This window comes from Python bivittatus, unplaced genomic scaffold, assembly GCF_059951505.1.
Source record: "Python bivittatus isolate LINGU-HERP-01145 unplaced genomic scaffold, Pbiv_v1 ctg000480_np1212, whole genome shotgun sequence".
Taxonomy (NCBI): domain Eukaryota; kingdom Metazoa; phylum Chordata; class Lepidosauria; order Squamata; family Pythonidae; genus Python; species Python bivittatus.
The window spans coordinates 68,738,418-68,760,996 of NW_028277075.1; the positions used below are offsets into that span (position 1 = coordinate 68,738,418).

The 22,579-nt window shown below is 38.7% G+C and overlaps 1 protein-coding gene across 7 annotated transcripts in view; it reads right to left on the minus strand.

Annotated features, from left to right (window-relative positions):
• Positions 1-22,579, minus strand: part of MYRF (myelin regulatory factor) — a 115,876-nt gene that overhangs the window by 11,876 nt on the left and 81,421 nt on the right. For 4 of the 7 annotated variants that reach the window (XM_088146187.1, XM_088146186.1, XM_088146184.1 and 1 more), the window contains 15 exons: positions 21,428-21,504; positions 21,073-21,183; positions 18,787-18,877; positions 17,794-17,859; positions 14,224-14,424; positions 13,043-13,151; positions 11,730-11,839; positions 9,516-9,676; positions 8,241-8,313; positions 7,444-7,535; positions 6,556-6,624; positions 5,767-5,847; positions 4,692-4,780; positions 3,271-3,429; positions 1,089-1,385 (listed from right to left, as the gene is read on the minus strand). In XM_088146187.1, the coding sequence (XP_088002313.1) occupies positions 1,089-1,385; positions 3,271-3,429; positions 4,692-4,780; positions 5,767-5,847; positions 6,556-6,624; positions 7,444-7,535; positions 8,241-8,313; positions 9,516-9,676; positions 11,730-11,839; positions 13,043-13,151; positions 14,224-14,424; positions 17,794-17,859; positions 18,787-18,877; positions 21,073-21,183; positions 21,428-21,504 (1,786 nt within the window). The remainder of the gene's footprint in view (positions 1-1,088; positions 1,386-3,270; positions 3,430-4,691; positions 4,781-5,766; positions 5,848-6,555; positions 6,625-7,443; positions 7,536-8,240; positions 8,314-9,515; positions 9,677-11,729; positions 11,840-13,042; positions 13,152-14,223; positions 14,425-17,793; positions 17,860-18,786; positions 18,878-21,072; positions 21,184-21,427; positions 21,505-22,579) is intronic. The other 3 variants (XM_088146182.1, XM_088146183.1, XM_088146185.1) reach the window with 3 other exon arrangements.

The following is a 22,579-nucleotide window of genomic DNA, read 5'->3' on the forward strand; positions in this document are numbered from 1 at the left end:
AAAGAAGTGCAAGATATATTAAGGAGGTATCTGCACACAGTTAAAACATATGTGAAGAGTCTGCAGCTCAAGAGCAGGAAAGGGCTTCAGAGGCCTTGGCTGGTTCACCGCAAATGAATCAGCCATCTGAACCCAAATCTTTCTTTCATGCCCGTTGGGAGTGCCTTCAAGTCAGTCTTGACACCTGACGACTGTCTGGACTGGCCCCTGCAGTTTTCTTGGCAAGACTTTTGGAAGTGGTTTGCCATTGCCTTCTTCCTAGGGCTGAGAGAGAGTGACTGGCCCAAAGTCACTCAGCTGTCTCCGTGCCTAAGGCAGGACTAGAACTCACCATCTCCTGGTTTCCAGCCTGGTACCTTAACCACTACACCAAACTGGCTCTCTCCTGCATGCCCACAGCCCAATGATTAGTCAACTTCAGTAGGGAGGAGGAGGTGGTTTGCATGTGGGAATAATGTGTGTGCACATGGGTGAGGGAATAATTGAAGGTTATATGTTTCTGCTTGAAAGTGGCGGGTGAGGCACATGCAAGTTCCTGCACACATGCAAGAGACAAGGATGACTGGGTTCCTGCTGCTCCTGGCCACACATTGGACTAGTGTGAGGTCTCTGAACCATCATCTATTGGTGCATGCTGTCTTTGGGGGCAAGAAACTTTTTTCCTTCTTCAGTTAAACAATGCCTGTTTATTTATTTGATTTATATGTCTGCCCATCTCCTCTGGACAGTATACAAGGTTGAAAACAACAGTTTAACCACCCAAACCATAACATCCAAGATCCCTAATTAATAATGCCAACTTATAAGAAAGTAGCATTAACTGGCAGACCTTGCCCAATCTCCTGGCCCAAGCACCTGGAGGAATAGCCAGGCCTTTAATGCCTTACGAACAGCTAACAGGGTTGGGGCCATCTGAAATTCTGAAGGGATGACATTCCAGAGGGCAGCCACAGAGAAAGCACCATTCCTGGGTCCAACAAGAAGACCTTATTTAACATGCCCTCCCCGCTAGATCTGGTGGGGTGAGCAGAGATGGTGGGAATTTTCTCTACTCCCAGGTAATCAGGGAGAATGGGGAATATGTTTACCCTCATGCTTGGTGCTTGCGATGCCAGGCTCCTTAGCATCTGGTTGGCCAATGCTTCGTCGCTGCCGTGCCGTCCGATCAGGTGGGAAGTTGTTGTGTGTGAGGGGAAGATTGGCAATATATTTGGACTTGCCCTGGATGTTGGTGAAGAGGGAGGAGGGGCTGGCATTGGGATTGCCAAAGCCCCGTGATCGGTCAGCAGTCTTTGGCCACTTTGTGTGGGAAGTTGTCTTGCTGGTGATCCCCCTCGATTTGGCTTTGATGTTTGTCACTGGTAGGAGTGACATGAAGCTTTGGTCTGTGAGGGCCAAAAATTAAAAATTAACAAAGCTAATTTGAGAAGGGCCCAGCAATGGACAGATAAAAGAACCTAAGGGGTAAGGTCTAAGGCAGCTTAATTCCCAGAGGTGATAAACCTGTGACTAGCATCTAACACTGTAAATTCACATGGTTGAGTTCTTCATACCAAACCAATGAATCAAATCCCTTTATATACTAAATTAGCAAGTCAGAGAAAAAGCTGGTCTGAAACCATTATTTTCTTCACATACTAATTTTCTACAGAGAGAAACTTTAATTTTTAATATAGATGAAAATTCCCCTATGAAAGTTTCCATGCATTCTGAAGTTTTATTCAGATTTACATTCTTAGTGAGAACCCAGCAGGAATTTCTTAAGACAGTATTCCATATAAAAACATCTTTGGAGAAAATGGCATCTGCAAGAACTGATTTCCACTAGGCAACTGATGGGAAAGCAAGAATGATCAATTACATTCTCTACATGCACTGAATTTACCCCTTTCCTTAAGAAAACCGAAATCACACATTCTCCAATATTTAAACATTCTTGTCCATTCTATTCTGGAAGAGAAATCTAGAAATTCCAGAAAGAATGCAATGATCAGGTATAAATAGGGAAGCAAGATAAACCTTCCTAATAGAATAGTCTTGAGACTGACAACCAGAATGCCCAAGGAACCCAGAAAATAGTGATTAAAACAAAATTATTAAGACCCCCCAAGAGCAATCCTTTGAAACTGGTTCAGTTTGATGTAAATAATGATGTAAATATGGCTTAGTCACTTAGATCTTCTCTCCTTCCTTCAGCTAGGTAAGGAAAGTAGAAAAATATTCATAGAAAGAGAAAGGAAGCCCACTTTATGCTAATTTACCTGATGAAAAAAGCTCTTGGCATTAAATGATGCCTGTTGCTTAAAACAGTTGATAGCCTTTAAGGTGCCCTAATTCCTCCTTTTTTGCTGCATCAAATTAAGGCATCTGTCCCTTTTGTACAAATGGCTACAGTACTTATCTAAAGAATTTGTTCTCTGAATGTAGATAGTTTACTCCCAGACTGTCAGATATACAAACATCCTTCTAATAACCAAAGGTGTCAAACAATTAGTGGAAAAGTTACTATTGTACATCCACATCCTTGTACAATTATTAGGCATACATATTTAACTAGGGAGTTTATTGAAGTAGCTGTGGTGTGATATAGCAGATAAGTATCTATTTGGTAGCAGATAATGATCCATTTAACACAACAGTATAGCAGATAACTACCCATTTGGGAAAATACTGTGGCTAAATGGTGCAGAAAAACATTCACACAGAAAATGAATTGAACTCAGAAGACATATGGTAATCCAGATCTCTGCCCCCCACCCCAAAAAGAAAATCTGACTCTACTTCTGTGCATTCAGGACAGAATAGATGAACACGAACTGCTGCAGCCGCAGCATCGTCTTGGATAGGAAAAAAAGTGCTTAAATGCTCTGCCTTTAATGGTATTGACCAAGAGATGCAACAATGTCTCCCACCCAGAATGCTTATGCACATGTTCAGACCCTGAAATTTTGACAGTTGCATTTGTACTTTTGAAATGCCCTATCTATCATCCTTGGGGGATGGAGTCAATCTCTCCTCTAACTACAATTTATCCACACCGATCCGAGCAAGCGTGTGCTTCCTATTAAATGACCAAGACTGTAGCTAAATTCTGTGCTGTAGCAATGGCAGTCAGAAATCTCTGGTTCAGAGTATAACATAGGCATGCTTAGCTTGTGTTGTGAGTGGGCTTTTATCTTAGATATTTTTCATTTTAATGTCATTTCCTACTTTTTGGTCTATGACTATAAATTCTTAAATAAGTAAATAGGTAGGACCAAATGGCTTTACCTATCCGGTTGGTGGCAACTGTAGTGGTCCCAGAAGTTCCAGGAGAAGATACATTGTTGGGAACAGAAGAGCAGCAGGTAGAAAAACAAGGTGGGTTGAAACAGACTACGATGTTATAGGCAGGCAAGGCAGGGGAAAAGTCAGGTACATGGGTTGTAGCTGTAAGAAAAGAACAACACAATCAAGATCAATTGCATCAAACCCAAAACAGCACCAATTGGGTTCCTGCACTAAATTCCTAATTCACAAAATTATCTTTGAATTTATCTTTTCTCTTAATCTGGGTGAATTCCCTCATGCAGGGCACATGGATTGACTTCGTCCACAGCAGAAAACCAATATTCCAGTGAAGAGCAGAGACCATTTTTAAACAGAGCTTAATGTTAGTGCATCTTTACCAGTAGTATTTTCTTGTGTGCATCCTAAGGGAAATCAATCACATTTCCCACCTTTGAATCTCCAGGTGAGAAATCCAGATATTTAAGGATTCAGGAGGGTTCAAGAGGATTCAGACATGCAGCTCTTCTAGAATCAATCTCACACCATGTGATCTTACACTATTGTCTCTGTTTGTGGCTGAGCCAATTTATTTCTAGCTAAGCTGTGATGTATTTGAAATTGCAGTAAAACTAGTCTTTTCTTTGAAACTCTGTTGCTTGTGGGTTGTCTATCACTCTGCAGGTAGTCCTTGCTTAATGACTGTCCTGTTTAGCAACCATTCGAGGTTATGATGGCACTAAAAAGGAACTTTACGACCAGTCCCTGCACTTATGACCATCACAGTGTCCCGCAGTCACATGGTTGCCATTTGTGCACTTCACAGCTGGTTTCCAACAAGCAAGGTCAATGGAAAACCCAGCAATAAAATTGCAAGTCATGGTCACATGATGTCTCACTTAACAACCACAGGTGATTTGCTTAACAACCATGGCGGGAGTGATGTAAGTCCGGTGTGGTCATGTGATATTTTGCTTAATGACCACATTGCTTAGTGATGGACTTGCTGATCCCAATTGTGGTTGTTAAGCGAGGACTACCTGTATTTGCAGCAGCTCTCATCCTACCCTGTCTTCTGGCTCCTAAGCTTCAATTGTATTAGCAAGTTTTTCAAGGGAAATGGTGGCTTGTTGCCTTTAGAACTTCCCCTCATAGGATCTGCTGAAATATGAAACAAGGACCTAGGTGAGGAGAGACAATGCAAGACATTTAATTTATCTCCTTTTTGTGTGATATGGTTAGGAAGGGACTTTTGTTAGCAGATTAGGATAGGGCAGTGATTATATTACATATTTTGGTGCCTGTTCTCAATTTTTCAAGGTCAGTAGAAGAGAAAACAGATTGTATTCAAATTTCTTTTGAGGGATTAGCAATGGAAATGAGGGTTTGAAATGCACCTGGGGATGGGAACAACTGGTACCTACCATGCTCTGAAAGGGAAGCATCATCAGGGGTACTTAATGATGCAGCAGTGGAAAATGTCATCTGATTTTTATCTATGTTCTGATTGGACCTAAAATGCGAGAAAAATGCAGGCATGAAGCTTTGACATAAAACAGAAACAGTCATATATAGCTAAGGAAAGAGATGGAATAAGGTAGAGGCTGTGCATGAGGTCAAATCTGAAATCTGAAGACTTAGAACATATTGCAAAAAAGGAGGTGGGGCAGGAAAACAGATGGAAAGTAGAATGACTGTCCTGAATGAACACAGAACAAACATACAAGTATACTTTGACAAAGTAACAAAGGGCGAATGGGCTAATCGTTCCTTTAAATCCGTTCCAAACCCACCCCCCTCCACTGCAAAACAGAAAATTCTGAAAACAGAACATTCTTAAGATGAGATTGCAAGCATAATTCAGAATTTGATAAATGGCCCTGGTTCCAACCAAGACATGATTCTCCCTGGTCTGCTAGCTGTTCATGTTTTCTACCTGATGACACCTGTTTATATTATTTAGCATATGGATTCATAAGCATACAACTGCACATCGCATTCTGCAAGCATAAAAGTGGTTCCAGGAATCTGAGAGTTGTTTCCTTTCCTAGTACAGCCCTAGATCCTTTGCATCCCATTAAATGTTGCTTTGTTGGCTGCACCAATGGAGGTTGACATCAGCCTATGAGTTTGGAGTGAGAGCTTTACAGCATCCTGTTTTCAGACTGACTGCAACCCAAACCTATTTAGTGAAATAAATTTCATTAAAAGTGATGATGATTTCTTGCAATTAAGAACTGCACTTTCAATCTTCCTATTTTTCATGTTATATTTTGTACATTCAAACTAGTCATGACTTTAATACATTATTTAAGCTTGGTCTTAGTACACCAATTTAAGCCTTACAAAAACTCTTTCCCTGTCAGCCTTTGTTGAGGGGAAGGAATACTAAAATGCAGACAGATATAAAAAGAGGGGAGAGTGCATAAAAATACAAGGCTGCAGATTTGAAAGAACGGGACAAATGTATTGCAGCATATTGAAAAAGTAGGACCATACCATGGACAGAGAGCAACTGGGACGCCAGGACCTCTGTGCTGAAAAAGAGCCAGAAGGCAAGTAGTAGGCACAGCAAAAGAGCTACAAGGCACAGAAAACAGAGGAGGAAAGGAGAAATGGAACAACCAGGCAAGAGAAATTGTAACCAACACCATTTGATGGGAAAGGTAGACAGAGAAGGATTGGGGGAGATAAATAAATGGAGCAAAAAAAGAAGCAAGCAAAGGGGAGGGAAAGAGAAAGGTCAATTTAGTAATTAAAGTTCCACTGTGAATTATCCAAAATACATCATTTCAAACCGGCATATAGATAGGACATATGAACAATCATATAAAACAGCACAGGTTCTAGAAACTGATTGATGACTATTTAGAACAGATCCTAAATATTATATGTACAGCAGTATGCCTGTACACATTTCGTGTTCGCTGCTTAATTATGTATGTACATCTGTTATAGAATTTATAAATTGCAGCAAATTCTAAGAAGATGTGGTCATGAAAAGAAATATCCTAAACATATGCACAATCTCAGTTGAAAACATTCAAAGTCGTTGGCAGGGCAAGGTAACACGTAAGATGCTGGTGCTCAGCTGCTGATGCCTACACTCAGTACCCTTTCCTGTCTTGCTTATTCTTTCGTCATCCCAGAATGGTACAGCTGGCTCCAAACATCTGCATTAAGACTCCCTCATTTCAGATAAAATATGCAGAAGGTGGCAAGGGCTCAAATAGGAGCCCAATTACTTTTCAAAGCATATGACCAGAAGGAGGGAAGGAAGAAACATACCCTTCAATATCCACAAGGTCTTCCTCATTGCGGTAGCTTAGCACATAGAGTGTAGACATGGACACCACACTGGGAAAGAGAAAACATCCAATAAAGTTTCTAAAAATAGAGTTTCTGTGTTTCAGACAGAATAGGAGCTCTACTCTAACAGGCCATATTTGTTTGTCACTTATATTCATGAATATAAGTGACTTAGATTGAAAGTGATTTCTACTCCACAGTTTACTCCTGTTCTCTCTTATCTCCTTTTCAATATCCATAAAGCATCCACTGACTATAAGTGCAGTTACTGTAGCTCTTACAATAGTTTTAACAATGCCAGAACAAAGAAAACAAAGAAAAGTCCTAAATTTCCCCAAGAAAAACTGGAAACTCATGGCCAAATCCAGGATAGTCCCATTTGCTTTTCATATTTTCTTAGTTCAACTTGTTGCCAAAACTCACTCAATTTTGGAAAACTTTACTGCCTTATCCTGCCTTTTTTTAAAGGTTCAAATTTGTATGTTCGTCCATCTCTTTACTCTGAAGTGCTAATCAAATTTTTGCTCAAGACTTTAATTCTAAAGAATAAACATGGCAATCAGTGCAGCTATGTCAACCACTGCTAGCTTGCTATGTTCTTATTTCATCATTAAAACATGGATATTTTGCTACATGGGATTTAAGTATGTAGATTTTTCTTAGTGTTGCACAATGCAGTCTAATTCTCACAAATAAGAGCATCATGCTGAAAAAGCAGGCAGCTTGATTTACAGTGAAATAAACTGATGAAAATAAAATAAGTTCATTCTACTCACTCACAGGCCAACAGGCCCTCTCATACATTTATAATTCTGGGTGCTGCACTAACCCAAGGAGTGGTAAGTTGCCAGATGTGCAGTCACTCACCTGAATGCCATGATGACCACCAAAGCAATAATGGTACCTTGCAGAAAACGTTGGCTGATGCAAGCTTGGTCTGTGATTCCCTGTGTAGGAGTCTGCACAAGATACAAGCAAAGGGAAAAAGCATGTCAGATATCTGCTTGACAAATGTAGTTTTGATCCCTATCTTGTCACTGTTACTGTGTCACCTCAGTAATAGCAAACTCTACTTTCTATAGAACCTCTGGAACAGTTACCTAAATCTCCCCAAGGAAAAGCAAAGATGCACAAAGACTTATTAATTAATTAATTGATTAATTTAAAACATTACATTGGCTAAGGATTGGCAGAGCTACATGGAGGAAAGGCAAGTATTTTAAAGCAGAAGTGACAAATCACTAAAACAGAAAGCTGTTGGGTGAAACAGGAATTTGAGCACCACCTCTAGAAAGAATTTCAGATCAAGGAATGTATCACACATTACAGTTCTTAGCCACATCAGCTATGAATTTATATTCAGAGCTGATGAATATAATTTACAATATGAATTTATATTATTTATAAGTGACAGAGGATTAGCATACCAACATTTCCAAAACAGGCTGGCATTTACTCAACAGTGTAATAAGCACGCTCAACAAACATGACATTGCTCAGAACTCAAACAAATCTTTTGCTTCCATATCTTCAAATACCACACAATTTGTAAAATAGGAGAATCAGAGAATTGGCTCCCGCATCTCCTACCAAAGAACAGAATATTCCAACGACACCACCTTTAATACAGAAAAGACACGTTATACATCTTTGTATAGGGTTACCTTGCCTGCCACCTTGGGGGACCTCTTTTTATGTGGCATGCTCTCCGCACGGCTGAACTGACTCCCAGCTTGGCTGCATTAAAAAAGAAAGTTAGAATGCATCCCAACAAGCATTTTTTTTTCTTTTATTACACTTCTGCCCTGCTCATTCTTCCACTTCTAACAGTTTTTCCACAAAGTAGCAAGTATGTATATATCACATACATACATACATACATACATACATACAAATACATGCTCAGAGACACACACAAATACGTACTGCAAAAAATGGGGCTCTGGCAAATTAGAGGAGGTCTGTACTTTTTCCAAAACAGAAACAAGGTTTAGAAGAATCACTCAACTGATCGTATCCTCGAGGGCAGCAAAACATTTAGGGATGAAATACAGAATGAATGCAAAAAGCAGCGCTAAGCCATTGGATGAAATGAGAACTGTACATTCTCTTCCACAAAGAAAGCGTTTTACATAATTTTTTTAAAAATAGAAAAGGTGTGTGGGGAAAAATAAGCAAGTACATGAATTTCAGTTTAGCCAAATATTTCTTCCTCCACTACTACATATTTCATCATTTCAGTTAAGGAACCATTACGTGGTAGAATGCAGAGATGTATAGCACTATGGCTCAATAATTCTAAAAAGTATGAACCTATCTTCACATTTACTGCATTGTTTATCTGATGTTACCATTCTTCTTGGAAAACATACTATTCTCAGGCCCTTTTAAGCATGGGCTTGAAGGTACAGATTTATATCCATGTTTATCTTGGGAGAGTTCAGAAATATACCCTACAGATCCCATTCTGTAGAGAAGCGAAGAGATACATTCTCTTCTTCATGGCCCTACTCTAACCAGCAGTGCTTCATGCAGACACTCCTATAGTCCAGAGGCTTGAATGGTGCAATATTTTCCCCCATCTCATTAAGAACCAGAGAAATATCATGATGTTGGTCTTAATTATGGTAGAAGGAGAAAAAATGTGCTTTCCTGCTCCCTTGGAGAAGCAACTAGATCTTCAGCTTGGGAAAATAGCTGAACCTATTCCAAAACTCTGTGAGCTTTTCTATCAGTGCAAATCTTAATATATTGACAAGTCCCACTGTGCTCAATGTAGCTTACTCCTAAGTCATAGGATTGCAACCTACATAACAGAGGTTTAATGCTCATGATAGAGAATTAAATCTGTCAACAGTCCCTTTCCTCCAACTGGCTGCTCTGTGTTATGACGCAAAGCTGAAGAGGAATTATATTTGAAATTCAAGTATTTGTATTACCTGAATGCTCCAGAGCTTACAGTTGACTTCATACTGTCCAGCCTTTTGAGCTTGGCCAGTTTATGACTCCACCTCTCTAGTTCATCAATCCGGTTCTCCAGGTTGTCAGTCAGTTTGCAGAGCTCCTTCACAGCCCCAACATTTTCCATAAAAATACGCTCCTGCAATGAGCAAAATCAAAGTTTGTTTTCATGCAAACCCTTTCTGATGGACTCGAATCCTTACCTTGTGACTTGGTCTTTTATTTTCAAAGGGTGATGATGTTTTGTTTTCATTTTTTTTTTTTTAAAGAAACTTAAGATGTCAGGCAAAATGACTGAACAGACGCTTTCCTCATTGTGGGCCTTTTGCAGAAATCCTTTCGCTATGCAAAATTTGTAAGGAAAAATGTGGATACAGAAACTTTATGATGTTGCAGCATATGTAACAGTGACATATAAAAGCCCATCCTTGAAGAAAGGGACTCAACCTTAAACTCTTTCCTCTACAACTTCTTTGATGTTCTGAGCTTCTAATATTCACACGTTTCAAAGATGAAACTCAATCAATCTGTGCAGATATTTTTCATATGTTTACAGTACCATTAATTCATTGCTACCACCATTCTGCTCCCTTCTGGAGAAAGATTGCTTCCTGACAGTACCTAAAAATCTCATATATAATTTAGTGAATCTACATCCCACTCAAAATGGTATTTAAGGCAGCTAATGCTAATGAAAAGATAAAGAAACTGTTTAAACACAAATTAAATATCTCAATAAAGAGACACAATCAGTATCCAGCCAAATTAAAATCCCTCAACTGGCAACAAGCTTACGTGCCACATACCTGCATAAATTAAAAAAAAAAAATTCTTAACTTTCTGCTGGCAGGCAAAGACAAAACCAGCCTGGCTTCTGTTAAGCAAGGAGTTCTAAAGACACAGACAGGCCCTTTTCCATATTCCACCAGGCACACCTCTGATCACAGTGGAACAGAGAGAGCATCTTCTATAGGTTTTAAAGCCTGGGCAGACTTGCATTGCTTGCAAACAGCAACATGTATAGCTTTAAGGGATGAAATCAGACTTCTTATAAGTGGCCCTCTCAATAAACTTCAGTATGATATTCTGGACCAGCTGAAACACTTTTAAAAGCTCCACTTAGAGCACATGTCAGCTTTAAGGCCAAGTGAGTTGTTGCTATTATTAAGGCAAGGAATTTGCCATTGTGGTCATACCTGGTATCTCCAGGAATGGATGCAATAGCATATACATTTTACCCATGTAAATGCACTCTTAACCATCAGCAAAAATTAGATATCTAGCCTTAAGACTGAAGGCAGGAAATACCAAAAATTGGATACCTATCTTCAAGAGACCAAAAACTGGATATCTGTCTTCAGGACTGATGGTAGGACTACATCTAAACTGTGAAACTGTATTTTCCAGGTGACCATAATACTATAGCACAGTTTATGTATGTTTATTGAGATGTAGGAATGGCTGGATTAGTCTCTTTCTGGTCTCCATCAGTCTTCTATTTGTTAATTCACAAATCTATTCCATCTCTGCATTGGTATCTCATTTTATTTTTAAACACCACCAAAATACATTTGCACTATATTTTCATAAAAGAAACCTTTTATAATATATTATACCTGAAAACATGCATAAAATTTATTTTAATAGAATAAGCATTCAATAGCCAAGGATATTTATGGGCTTATTTTAGTCCATAATCTGCCCAGCGCCTAGGTTGGGGCAAGGTATTCACTTGCACAACATGTGGCAAGGTAGTTGGTATACTTTTTCATGAGATTAGATTCTTCTTGGTCCTTATAAAAGACAAGCAGTTTTATCTGAGGTCAAGCTAAATGTAGGAGACATGAGAAGAACTAAGATCTGTCCTTTCTTCTCTTCTGAAGGCTTTTTGAGAAATATAGACTGACTGCCTCTCTTACTATCCTCCACCAAATCACCTGCAATGATTTGAACGAGCTTATTCTTGTCAGTAGCCTTCCTATTTTTATCTTTATCTCCTTCAACATCAATTCAAGCCAGTGAGTGTGATAACTTGCGCTGCCTAAAAAAAAACACTGTTAAACAAAATATCTAAATGCAACTTTTTAAAAAATGGGGAAAAAGATATATTTTCCAGAATTTGCATGGATTTAGCTTTCTTCAGAATATTAATTCCAGTCTGTTGCTAGTTTATTTCCAAGAGTTCCACTCACCTTATTTACCACAAGGAAGTTCTCAATAGTTTTCCCACTGGTAAAGACCATTTCCCCGGAATCTTTCACTGCTTCTGGAAGAATTTCCTTCACTTCTTGAGCAATAACGCCTGTGCAGAAAAAGCAACATAAAACATAACTTTAGGCCCAAAAATAGCATTACAGAAGAGATTTGCTAGGAAGAGCCACAATTAAAGGCATAATTCAAAGAGATGTATTATTTTATAAACTGTTCTTATTAGGAGCAATTGCAGCAAAGTAGGTGTTTTAAATTTTTCAATTTAGAAACAGTTTAAAAGTTCAGTGTAAGCATAGCCCGTAGGAAAGCTCATCAGAAGAGAAAGACAGTGTTTGTGTGCCAGAGCCATTTTGGCATCAGGAATTCTTGCATCACACCAAGCTGCTTTTTCCTCTTCAGCTGAGAGATGAGTTTAAGCAATAGCTTGGATTGCTATTGGAGGGCATCTGTTTAAAGTACGTGGTCTAATGCATATACTTCCATTATGAAAAGTGCCACAGAAAACATCTCAACAGGTGGCAGCCCCTGGCTGACCTTGTCTGGTGTTGGGAGCTAAGCAGGATGGGGCCTGGTTAGTACTTGGATGGGATTCCTCCAGGAAACACTGCACACTTGGCTAGGAAGTAAAAAGCACATCCCATATGTGCACAGATATATCTTTAAAGTCATCAGTTGAGCCCTCTTTGAAGGAAATTGAGTTTTACCTATAAAGTAACTGGAATGTAACATATGAGCCCTGGTGGGGGAGGAGGAGTGGGGGAGGATGTAAAGGGAACAAATATGAATTCACCATTGGGTGATCACACATCCTATCTTGCAACACCCGCACATAAGGTATTCCAACATCTATGTTCCAACAAAGGCACAAAAATGCACTCTGCATTTTAGCTATTTGCTATGAAAAATAATGGTGTAAGTATAGCAATTACATCTGACATTTAAAGTGATTCAGCTTCTACTGAGTAAAGAAAGAGTATCAGGCCTGGGTTTTCACATCTTGATGAATGATGTTTGATAAATGATTTTCCTCTATCTTGCAATAATGTAGATTTTCAAATACCTAGGCATTATAATTAACCATACTCTCTAAATAGGAGTGATCTTTTATCTTCAGATAAAAATATGTCATCTGTAAGTATAAAATTATTGCCAAGAACACTAAGCAATCATCATCAAAGAGAAGCCAAATATGGGACAGCCAAGGCTATGTGGGTCCATCAAATAAGTGTAATCTATAGTTTTAGACACACTTGCTAACACAGATGAAGTCTGATGTCATAAAAATGATCTGTACCTGTCTCAGATGTATTCTCCAAGCCAACAGTGGCAGCAAATTCTGGCTTGTACTGATAGTGCACCAGCCGCATACGGGAGATCCTCTTCAGTTGTTCTGTGGTGTCTACCTAAAATTATAAGAAAAAGAAATCCACAAGTGCACTCTGTAGTCCTCAACACTCAGCTACCAGACAGAAAAAGGTCTACTGGAAGTTTGAATCTCAGGTATATATGGTAGGGAGTGGCATGCTGATTTCAGGCAGTATTTAGGTGTTCTCTATATTAAGGATTTTAGCTGGGGGAACAGCAGAATGTAGCCTTTCAGGTAAAGGACAACACTTCAATTTTCTAAAAACTAAGGAGACTTATATTATTTCCTGCCACCCAAAACAAAGCTTGTCCAGCATTATAACTTGCTTAATGATTACTATCTATGCTGACTTTTACAGAACAAACTACTGTGTATTCTATAAAAATCAGCAAGGATGTGAATCATTTAAGTATATTTAGAATATCAAAGTGAAAAAAATATTTAGCTTAGACACTAAAACGTTAAGCTTAGACTAAGTGTCTAAGCTCCCAAAGTAAAAAAAGGATTAAATGTTTTTATCTAGTATTCAGGAATTAGCATAAGATACTTTCAAGTGAAAAAGCAAACTGGGATTTTGTAGCCTTTAGAGGTGAAGCCAGGTCAAGTTACAGCCAGATATTTGTGCCAATGCACCTAGTAGCAACCTAGAAACTCTGAAACCTTCCTTCCATGCAGAACACAAACTATTAAAATCAAAAGTTTGCAACTGCATTTTACAAAGAAGATATATAGTTAAAGATATAGGAAGTCCCATGTGCTATAACTGAACCTTTAACTACAACTATAGTCACATATAGCTTGATGTGAAGGGAACGCTTGGAAAAAAACAGTGAAACACACTGTGAGACACAACACAGGAAGCAGCCAAACAGAGCAACCTCCTCTGAATGTTTGCCTCCTGAACATTGTGTTTAGTGCTGAGACTAGAACAACTGCTAATTCCAAGGGTTAGGCAGAGGTTGGCCTATTTCTATAGTGCCCTCTTTTTGGCTTGCAGTGAGGGCTACTTACTCAGTTCTCATGAAAGTTTCAGTCCAGAAATCAAAACTGAAAGGTCTTCTGTGGATTTTCAAAGTAGATGTAATACAGTTTGTGGGGGTGAACATTACCTCTTGGATATCATCTTTTACTCGGATGTCTGATGGATGCATAAGGGATCCCATAACTTTTACATTGCCATGGACAACCAAGGCTTCATCAGGTCTGTCCGTGTTGATGCCAACTCGGCCATGGTGAAAGACAGTGTCAGGGAGCTGAGAGCGCTGCCAAAGGACATCACTGTCACTCTCAAATTGACCTGGGTTAGAAGCCTGCAAAAAAGAGATCCACAAAAGAGTCGGGCATTAACTGTCAACAGTAGAAAATGATAGAGAAAAACAGAGAAGAAAAGTCCAGTGGTTTTACAGCAGGACATGATATAGGATAAAACAGTGCCCTCTTCCAGAAGAAATGGAAAAACATTCATTTGCACCAGTAGCCCATTCATTGATAGGGAGGTTAAACAAGAAAGAAACAGGAGCCAGCAGCCTTCCACAAAATGCTTGGCCCAAAGCTTTTGCAAGTATACCACACAATATACTTTATGGACAACTGTAATAGAAGGCAGCTACACTTCATGTGCACTCATGTGTTAAGGTAAAAGATAGTTTATGCAATGTCATCTAGACTATTATGGGAATTTCTCATTTTGCAGTGTTTATTATTATCAGCATGGATAGGAACACATAATTCTTTGTCCATGTTAAGAGACAGAGATACAGCTTCAGTCAAAACCTACTTTATAATGTAGCTGTTCCTTTAGTCTAACAGTAGGCTGTTTATAACTGGGGAGGGCTGTCTGATCTAGTTTGCCAGCTCAGCACAAGCACTTGAGTCAGCGTGTGTTTACCGAATCAGCAAGATAAACGTTCTTTCCCAGCTCATAACAGAAAGGTTATGTTGCAAATAGGTCTTTTTTACACTCAGTGGGGACAAAGTGTTCTATAAAGTAAAAAGCATCCCCAGTTCAAAATAAATTCTTGAAGGATTGTGAGGGAAGGGCCTATAGGAGGTTTATGGTGACCAAGGGTGATGAACTCCTCTAGGTAAAGACAATTCAGAAAGAAAGGAGGAAAAGGAAGAAACCATGTTTAAAGACAAAACGTGGCCCAGAACTCAAGCCTGCGTTGCCTTGGGGAGATCTGAAAGCTCCAAGCCACACTCCCAAATGTGTGGGAGCAGATTGTGGCTTTTCAGTGGCAGGAAAGGTTCTTCTGCGCATATATATATATATATATATATATATATATATATATATATATATATATATATATATATATATATATATATATATGCAGAAGAATATATATATATATATACGCAGAAGAATATATATATATATATATATATATATATATATTCTGATATATATATCAGTCCAGCAGCTAGCACAGGAGCATCTTCTTTCTCATTTCTTTTGCTCACCTGTGCTATTTCCCTTCACAGACACAGATATCCCCTCACCAAATGCTTGTTTGCATTCTCTTCACCACTATTTCATCTAGCCAAATATGTACCTTTCCATCAAAAACAGATCCCAAAATTGAGCCTTAGATTCAAACTATCGCCAACCCATCCTTCTTCCCTCGTGTGCTCCCTTCAAAATTCAATACATTATTGTCACCTGCACTGAGAGAGTAACTGAAATGCTAATTTACTAAAGAGAGCAACACAACAGAAAATAAAGATTCTATCCAGCTACTTCAAGAATTATAATTTCGTTCTACATATCCCTGCCAGTAGGTATCTAGAGTACATGGTTTAAATCTTATGTTTTCATGCCAAGTTGAACATTAAACAGATTAATTTCCCACTGAGATGTTTCAGTGGGATTTCAAATAGTAAAGACTTAAGTGTTTCACAGAGGTTTAAACTTTTTTCCTTGATGAGCAAAATATTTTCTTCTATGCATATTTACTTAGTATGCAACAATTCTGGTTACAGGATTAATAGATATACTAAGGAGATCAAACAGAGCCTTATTTTAGGTAACATATGTATGTGATCTTGTGCAAAGTACTCTCTTTTGTAAGAGTACCATACAGAAAAATTGGTAGATCACAGTATCAGGCCTGTTACCCACCTTTTTATACACTGCTTGTTGGTGGGAGAAATTTGTACTGTAATTTCCAATTTCTACAACTCGTAATTGCTGAATAATTCATTGCTCTTATAAACTGAGTCTACACGTTATTCCTTATTGATTTTACTCATATAAAGCATTTCTATGTAATTGCTGACCAAAGTCAAAATCTATAGTGTTTTAAACAATTGAAGCAATAACAAAAACAACCGTAAAATATACCATACAAATTGAAAGCAGTGCAGCAATTGAAATAAAATGGAACAAAGCACTGAGCAGTGGTTTAAAATACTACACATAACAAATCATTTCCAAAAGTCATATTTTTATTTTTTCAGGAAAAACTGGGAAAAGACTGTTCCAGTCTTCCAAGTTTACTAGTATTGGGACTCCAACAGAAAAATAAGCTTCTTCATTCCTTGTATTCTTACAATCTAAATGTGCTCTTACTTAAATAGTGAGATCTGACTCACAGGATGTCTACACTTCAAAGGACTTTTTTCAGATGGCATCTGTGCCAAAAAGTCACTTGATAGCCTTTGCCATGATTCTTTTTCTCATTCTTCATCTGCAATGTGGGCAGAAGTAATTTGCTTCAGATGGCATCATAAGAGTATCATACATAAAGAGACAGAATGGTGCTTGAATGGTGCAACATTGGAGGGGGGCAGGGGAGGAGTGGTGGCTATAGTTGGGAATGGGCATCATTTAGGCTGCACTTCAGGCAGCAAAGTATCTTTGCTGACACTGTAAACAAAAATAAACTCACCTATAATTGCTCACCTCTATCCCATAGATACTAGCATCTCCTGATTGTCCTATGGTGTTTAGATTCTAAGCTCTATTAGGCAAGGTGATGTCTTTTTGCTGTCTTCTTTATGAAAACATATTGCAATATAAAGACATTTAAAAAATCAATAAGGAACACATCTCTTGAATCCTCTCTAACATCAGGATTTTATAGTATAAAAATGAGAATATGGAGTAGTGTATTTCCATATGGTCTAGATGTAACTGTATGTTAACGGATTGAGCTAGTTCTAATATTAACATTATGCAGATTTTTTAATGTTCAGTTTTAGTTCCTTTTAATTATTATGTATATTTCTGTGATCTCACTGTTGTATTATTATTGCTTTTTGTTTATTATATTTTGTCATGCACCAATAAAAATTAGATTAAAAAAAATAAAACTAATATGGAACTGTAAATTAGTGACAATACCTAACTACTATTATCATACAGGCAAATTACTAAAAATGCCCCATGCAGCAAATACATCTCTTTCCAGGGAAGAGACATGGTACGACATTGTTTCTGATACAATTGCATACATTGCACAATCTTACTGGTGTTGCAATATGTGCAATTCACCTATGCTTCTAATCTACAACCAAACCACATATTTGTGCTAATGCAGACAGATCCTTACCCTCACTGTTCAAACTGGATGCAGCTAAGCTTCACCCTGGATATAACTCTCTTTACCCACTTATCTACAACAAAGGTCCCCCACCCCCACGACCCCGGAGACTGCATAAGTCAGCATGTTACTTACTTGTCTGCAGACTCCGGGGTCCCCGTCTGCCCTCTGTTTGTGTTTTACCCCCGAACCGGCCCTTTGCTAGAGGAAATGGACACAGCACTTAAAAAGGCAGCAGGGCGGAGACAGCCAACTACAAAGTCACAGCTTAGTGTCCTTATTTGCTAACTAACCCTGGCAGTGGAAGAGCCACAACTGACTTCTTCACATGCCTTTTCCCAAGGTTATTCAATCTAAAGTGAATAAACATTCCACCTGGATACTTGCTAAGAAGTCTAATTAGTTGATCCTATTTGGGAGCATCACTTTCACAATTGGTATGTTATGGTCCAAAGCCAAAAGGACAGAAATATCCCCATTTTCATAAAGTATGACCCTAGGTGAAATTAGTCATAATACTTCTACAAGTCCCCCTCACCTGTGCTCAGCATTTCCTTTCTGAGAACTTTAAGGCATATGTCTGCAAATGTGCAATCTCTGGGGCTGGTTTAACTTCAGCAAAACTGATGAATATCTGATCCTTGAGACTTGCCTTGTGGCTTGCATCACGGAACAGCGAAGTTTGCTGAAATGCAATCTAACTGGTGGAATCAGTTATTACTGATACAATTACACGATTAGCTTCTACACGTGGACATCACTTGCACTGTCTATTATTCAATATTCCTAGGTACCCTCTAAGATTAAACCTGCTTTCCTTGCACATATATTTACTTGGAACCTATAAGCCTTGAAAACATTGGAACTCTCTCAGTATAAGTACTTGCCAAAGGCCTTCTTTGTGTAGAAGAAAGAATCAGAGTTCAGGAAGCTAAGCAAGATTAGGGTGGAGGGGACTGTGAATGAGAAAAGAAAAGCAAGGAACATTGTGGAATAAGGGGCAGACTGGCACTAGGGTTAAGAACATCAAGGAACTCCCGTCAAGTAAAGTATAAGGCTCTGAACGCTCACAGTCAGGGAAGGATATGTTGCAAGGGAAGGGAAGGGAAGGGAAGGGAATAGACTTACTCTAACAATGATGCGCTCTGAGATATGAGCAGCCAGAGTGTAGTTCTGATTTTGAGAGTGAGCTTGCAAAGCCACAACCAACATGAAGTATCTGAAACAAGACAGGACCAGATAAACATAGACTTTCCCTAATCCACAACTGGACATACAGTACAGTATATGTGAAATATGAGGTTTTCTAAAAACATGGTAAACACTTTTTCAAATGTACTCCAGTCCTTAATGCAAAAATAAAAAAGATGAAAAAAACATTGTCAGAGATTTGAACAACTCTACTTAGAACTAAATTGCATTCACAACTTACTGAAAACCAATTAATTCAGTCTATGGTAATGGCTCTGAAAACCTACCAGGGGTGGTGGCAGACTACCCTGTAGAGCTGCAAAATACATTTACAATATAACTGCAAAATTCCAGCAGTTCATTTAAAATTATCTGAATTGGACAGCTTTGCAGAGCTCATCATTCTCTGTCACCTTTCCTGAATGGGCATCAAGGATAAATCTAGCCCAGCACAAGTGAAAACCACTGTTTTCTAGACAGGAAATGTAAAAACAGGACATAAAATCAGTCACATCAAAATACTAGAGAACTCAAAACCAACTTTTTCTAAGCCCACTTGCTTTTCAAGTTATTATTTTAAGTTACAATTTTACAAAAATAAATCCGAGGTATTAAATTCCAATCGTGCATTTTACAATTCAGTGTTCTTCCTCTGTCTGGAAGGGAGAGCAATCTGAGATCTGGGGCGGAGAAACAAGAGGGCAATACAGATATACTACTTTGCGTAGCATTGACAGTGAAAATAAAGCTCCCTGTATGGACCTGGCAAGTTAAATCCTGCTCATTTCTCACAGAAAAGGGTAGTGTTATTTCAGACGAACAGCTATAAACAGTTCAGGGAATTCCAGCAGATGGGCAGCGTGTATTTTCTAAGGCCACATCCATGCAATTGCTTTGCTATGCTCCTCTCCCATCTCATCTCAAAGCTGGCAGGAAATCATGCCACCCTAAATCTTGGTACCCCTACAATATAATGTCTTTACCACACACTTTGAACAGATCTGTGTTGCACTGCTGTCTACACTACTTTAGTGCAAAACAGTGTAAGGGCTGTGACTGGTGGTTCTCTTGGCTGAAATTTCAGCCTCCTCCAGTTGGCACTCACAAAGCTATGCTTTCTCTATGCGCTACCATTTTTTGCTTTCCCAATGCGCTGTCTACCAGTTGAACATTTTTACTATTATTATTTCTTGAAACTTTGGATCAACAGGTGGACTGTTCTACCTCTTTGTGGCAGCAAAGAGTTACCATTATTTTGTGTCTCTTGGCTGCCATCTAATGCTAGTCAAGATTTGTGCCACTGAGATGCAGCCATGGGATAAATCCTACTAAAGAACTGGAGTCTGAGAAAGGCTTCGCTAGGGGATCAGTGTGGGATCTGTAAACTGTAAATCTCAGGGCAGAGAATATGAAGAGATGAAGGAAGTAGCCAGAGCTTCCCTGGAAGCAGCAGCATGGGAAAGGGAATCCCCTGCAAAGAGACTACTGTACAGAAACACAAGAGCCAAGTCCTTTCAATTACACTTCCAATTACAGGCACAGGCTGATCAATTTCAGGGCTTTGCATTAGTTAACCCACTCATTTAAAAAATAAAAGTGGCTGCAGAAGACAGAGTTCTGGTCTCCTTGCAAGCAAAAGAGGATTGAAGGGCAGGTGAATAATTCAGGGTCAAACTGAAGAAGTGGTCCCAAAGGAAACCAGCAGAATCCATTGGAGCCACAAGATTATTGGCAAAAGCATGTCAACTTGGGCTGCCTCACCAGTGCACTTCACCACTTCCTACTTTGCCTGGGCACAGCTTTTTGAGATGGGATATTAGGAAAACACTTCCAGAGTGCAGCACCTTAAGCCATCCTCAGGCTGACTCAGCTGCAGTGATAGTGAGATACAGGTGGAGGCACACAGACAGGTATTGGGGGAATGAATAGTGGGCTATCCTCATTTAGGGCCGCTTACATGGGGATTTCTCTTCATTTTATCCTCACAAAAAAGAAGGTTGTGAGGTAGGATGGGCTGCAAGAGAATAATTGAGCCAGTTACTCAGTATGATTCTATGGCTGAAGGTAGACCTTGAATTTGGGCCTCCCTTGTTGGAATCCTTAACTACAAGCTCTTTTCATTTTCATATACATTTCTACGTATTTGATTACTATCCTGAGAACATTCACATTGAAGAATAGCCCTGGAAGACCTTAAATAAAAGTCACCAAGTGGAAGCTTACCTTTGATCAGGATTAGGTTTCCCCTTCTTCCTCATGTTATTGGCTGTGGTCTCGCTGAAGTGCAATCGCCCCACTGTGACCTTTGTGACTTGCTCTGGAGGCAAATTGACCCTGAAAAAGGGAAATCATTAGAGCAATGGAGGGTCTGCATCTGTCAATTAATCAGCTGGAGCAGGGCAAGCAGATTTGATAAAAACCAAGGATCATGAGGCTTCATGAGACGGAGGGAGCCAGCATTTAAAGAGAAAGTACAAAAAAAGAAAAAAAGATGAGAACTAAGCATAGAAGTAAATATGCAGCCTATTGTTCTGACCCCAATGCCTGACTCCTCCCTGAAGCCCTGGGCAGTACTCACATGACAGGATTAAAGGGCCTTTTGCTGCGGTCCGACTGGGACTGTTCTATGTTGATTGACTGGTTTAGTGCTTCCAGCTGAAAAGAAAGATCCAGGTCTATTTTAAAGACCATCATGAGAATTTTGTTCTGACTTATACTCTATTCTTACATGTATACAGTACATTCTTAAAGAGGCACCTCTTCATTTTAAAGCACTGCAGCAAAATAATTATATATACTTGAGATGGGCAATTATCCTTCTTATAGGAGAGGAAGGAGATAAGGAACATATGAACATATAAACTCACACAGATACACATATATATACTTCCTAGGTGTAAATTAGGTGTCTTCTGATGTGTATATGCATTAGGTTAGATTGGAATTCTTTCAACAAGTAGGGAACACAGGGAAATTATTAAAGAATTTGCTGGCTAATTCAGACCCTCTGTCAATATTTATAAGAGAGACATATAGTTAGCAAACTGCAACTGAAGAATAGTTTAACAAGGATTGCACAAATGTTGATGCTATGGATTTTAATAATTAACTTCACAGAAGTAGGAGCAAAATATATATGAATACTCCAGGTTAAGACTTTACTGTAATTCTATATATATTAGAATTACATTAAGGTCTTATATATATATTACCTTCATGTAATTCTATATATTAGAAACATGATTTAATAAAGGGCATCCCTACAAAAGACCTGGACACAAAAACATATTCCATACTCCCCTTTGAATGTTTCTAAATCAATATATAGATGGTGTCTAATAGTACACAGAATCCAATTTTATACCATAAGTAGAAGAAAAATTCTAGGGCTGTAATTATTGTATGCTTTCTATTTGTTTTTTAAAGCCTTATTCTAAACTCATAAAGACAATCTGTACAGTAATGGAAATTTTTAAAAAGGCAACAGTTATTATTAGCTGTCCATTTTATTTGGATATTCAAAGGAAACAAAGATTCTGCTAACCTGATTACCTGTTTACTAGATTCAGATACCCCTTGGTTGATGAAGGCCACCCAAGAGAGAGAGGTGGTTGGGTCCATGATGTAATATTCATTCATTCAATTTGTATAGCCACCCATTTCACATTTGTGACCCTGGGTGGCTCACATAATTAAACAACCAAACAACACAACCAATAAATAAAATACA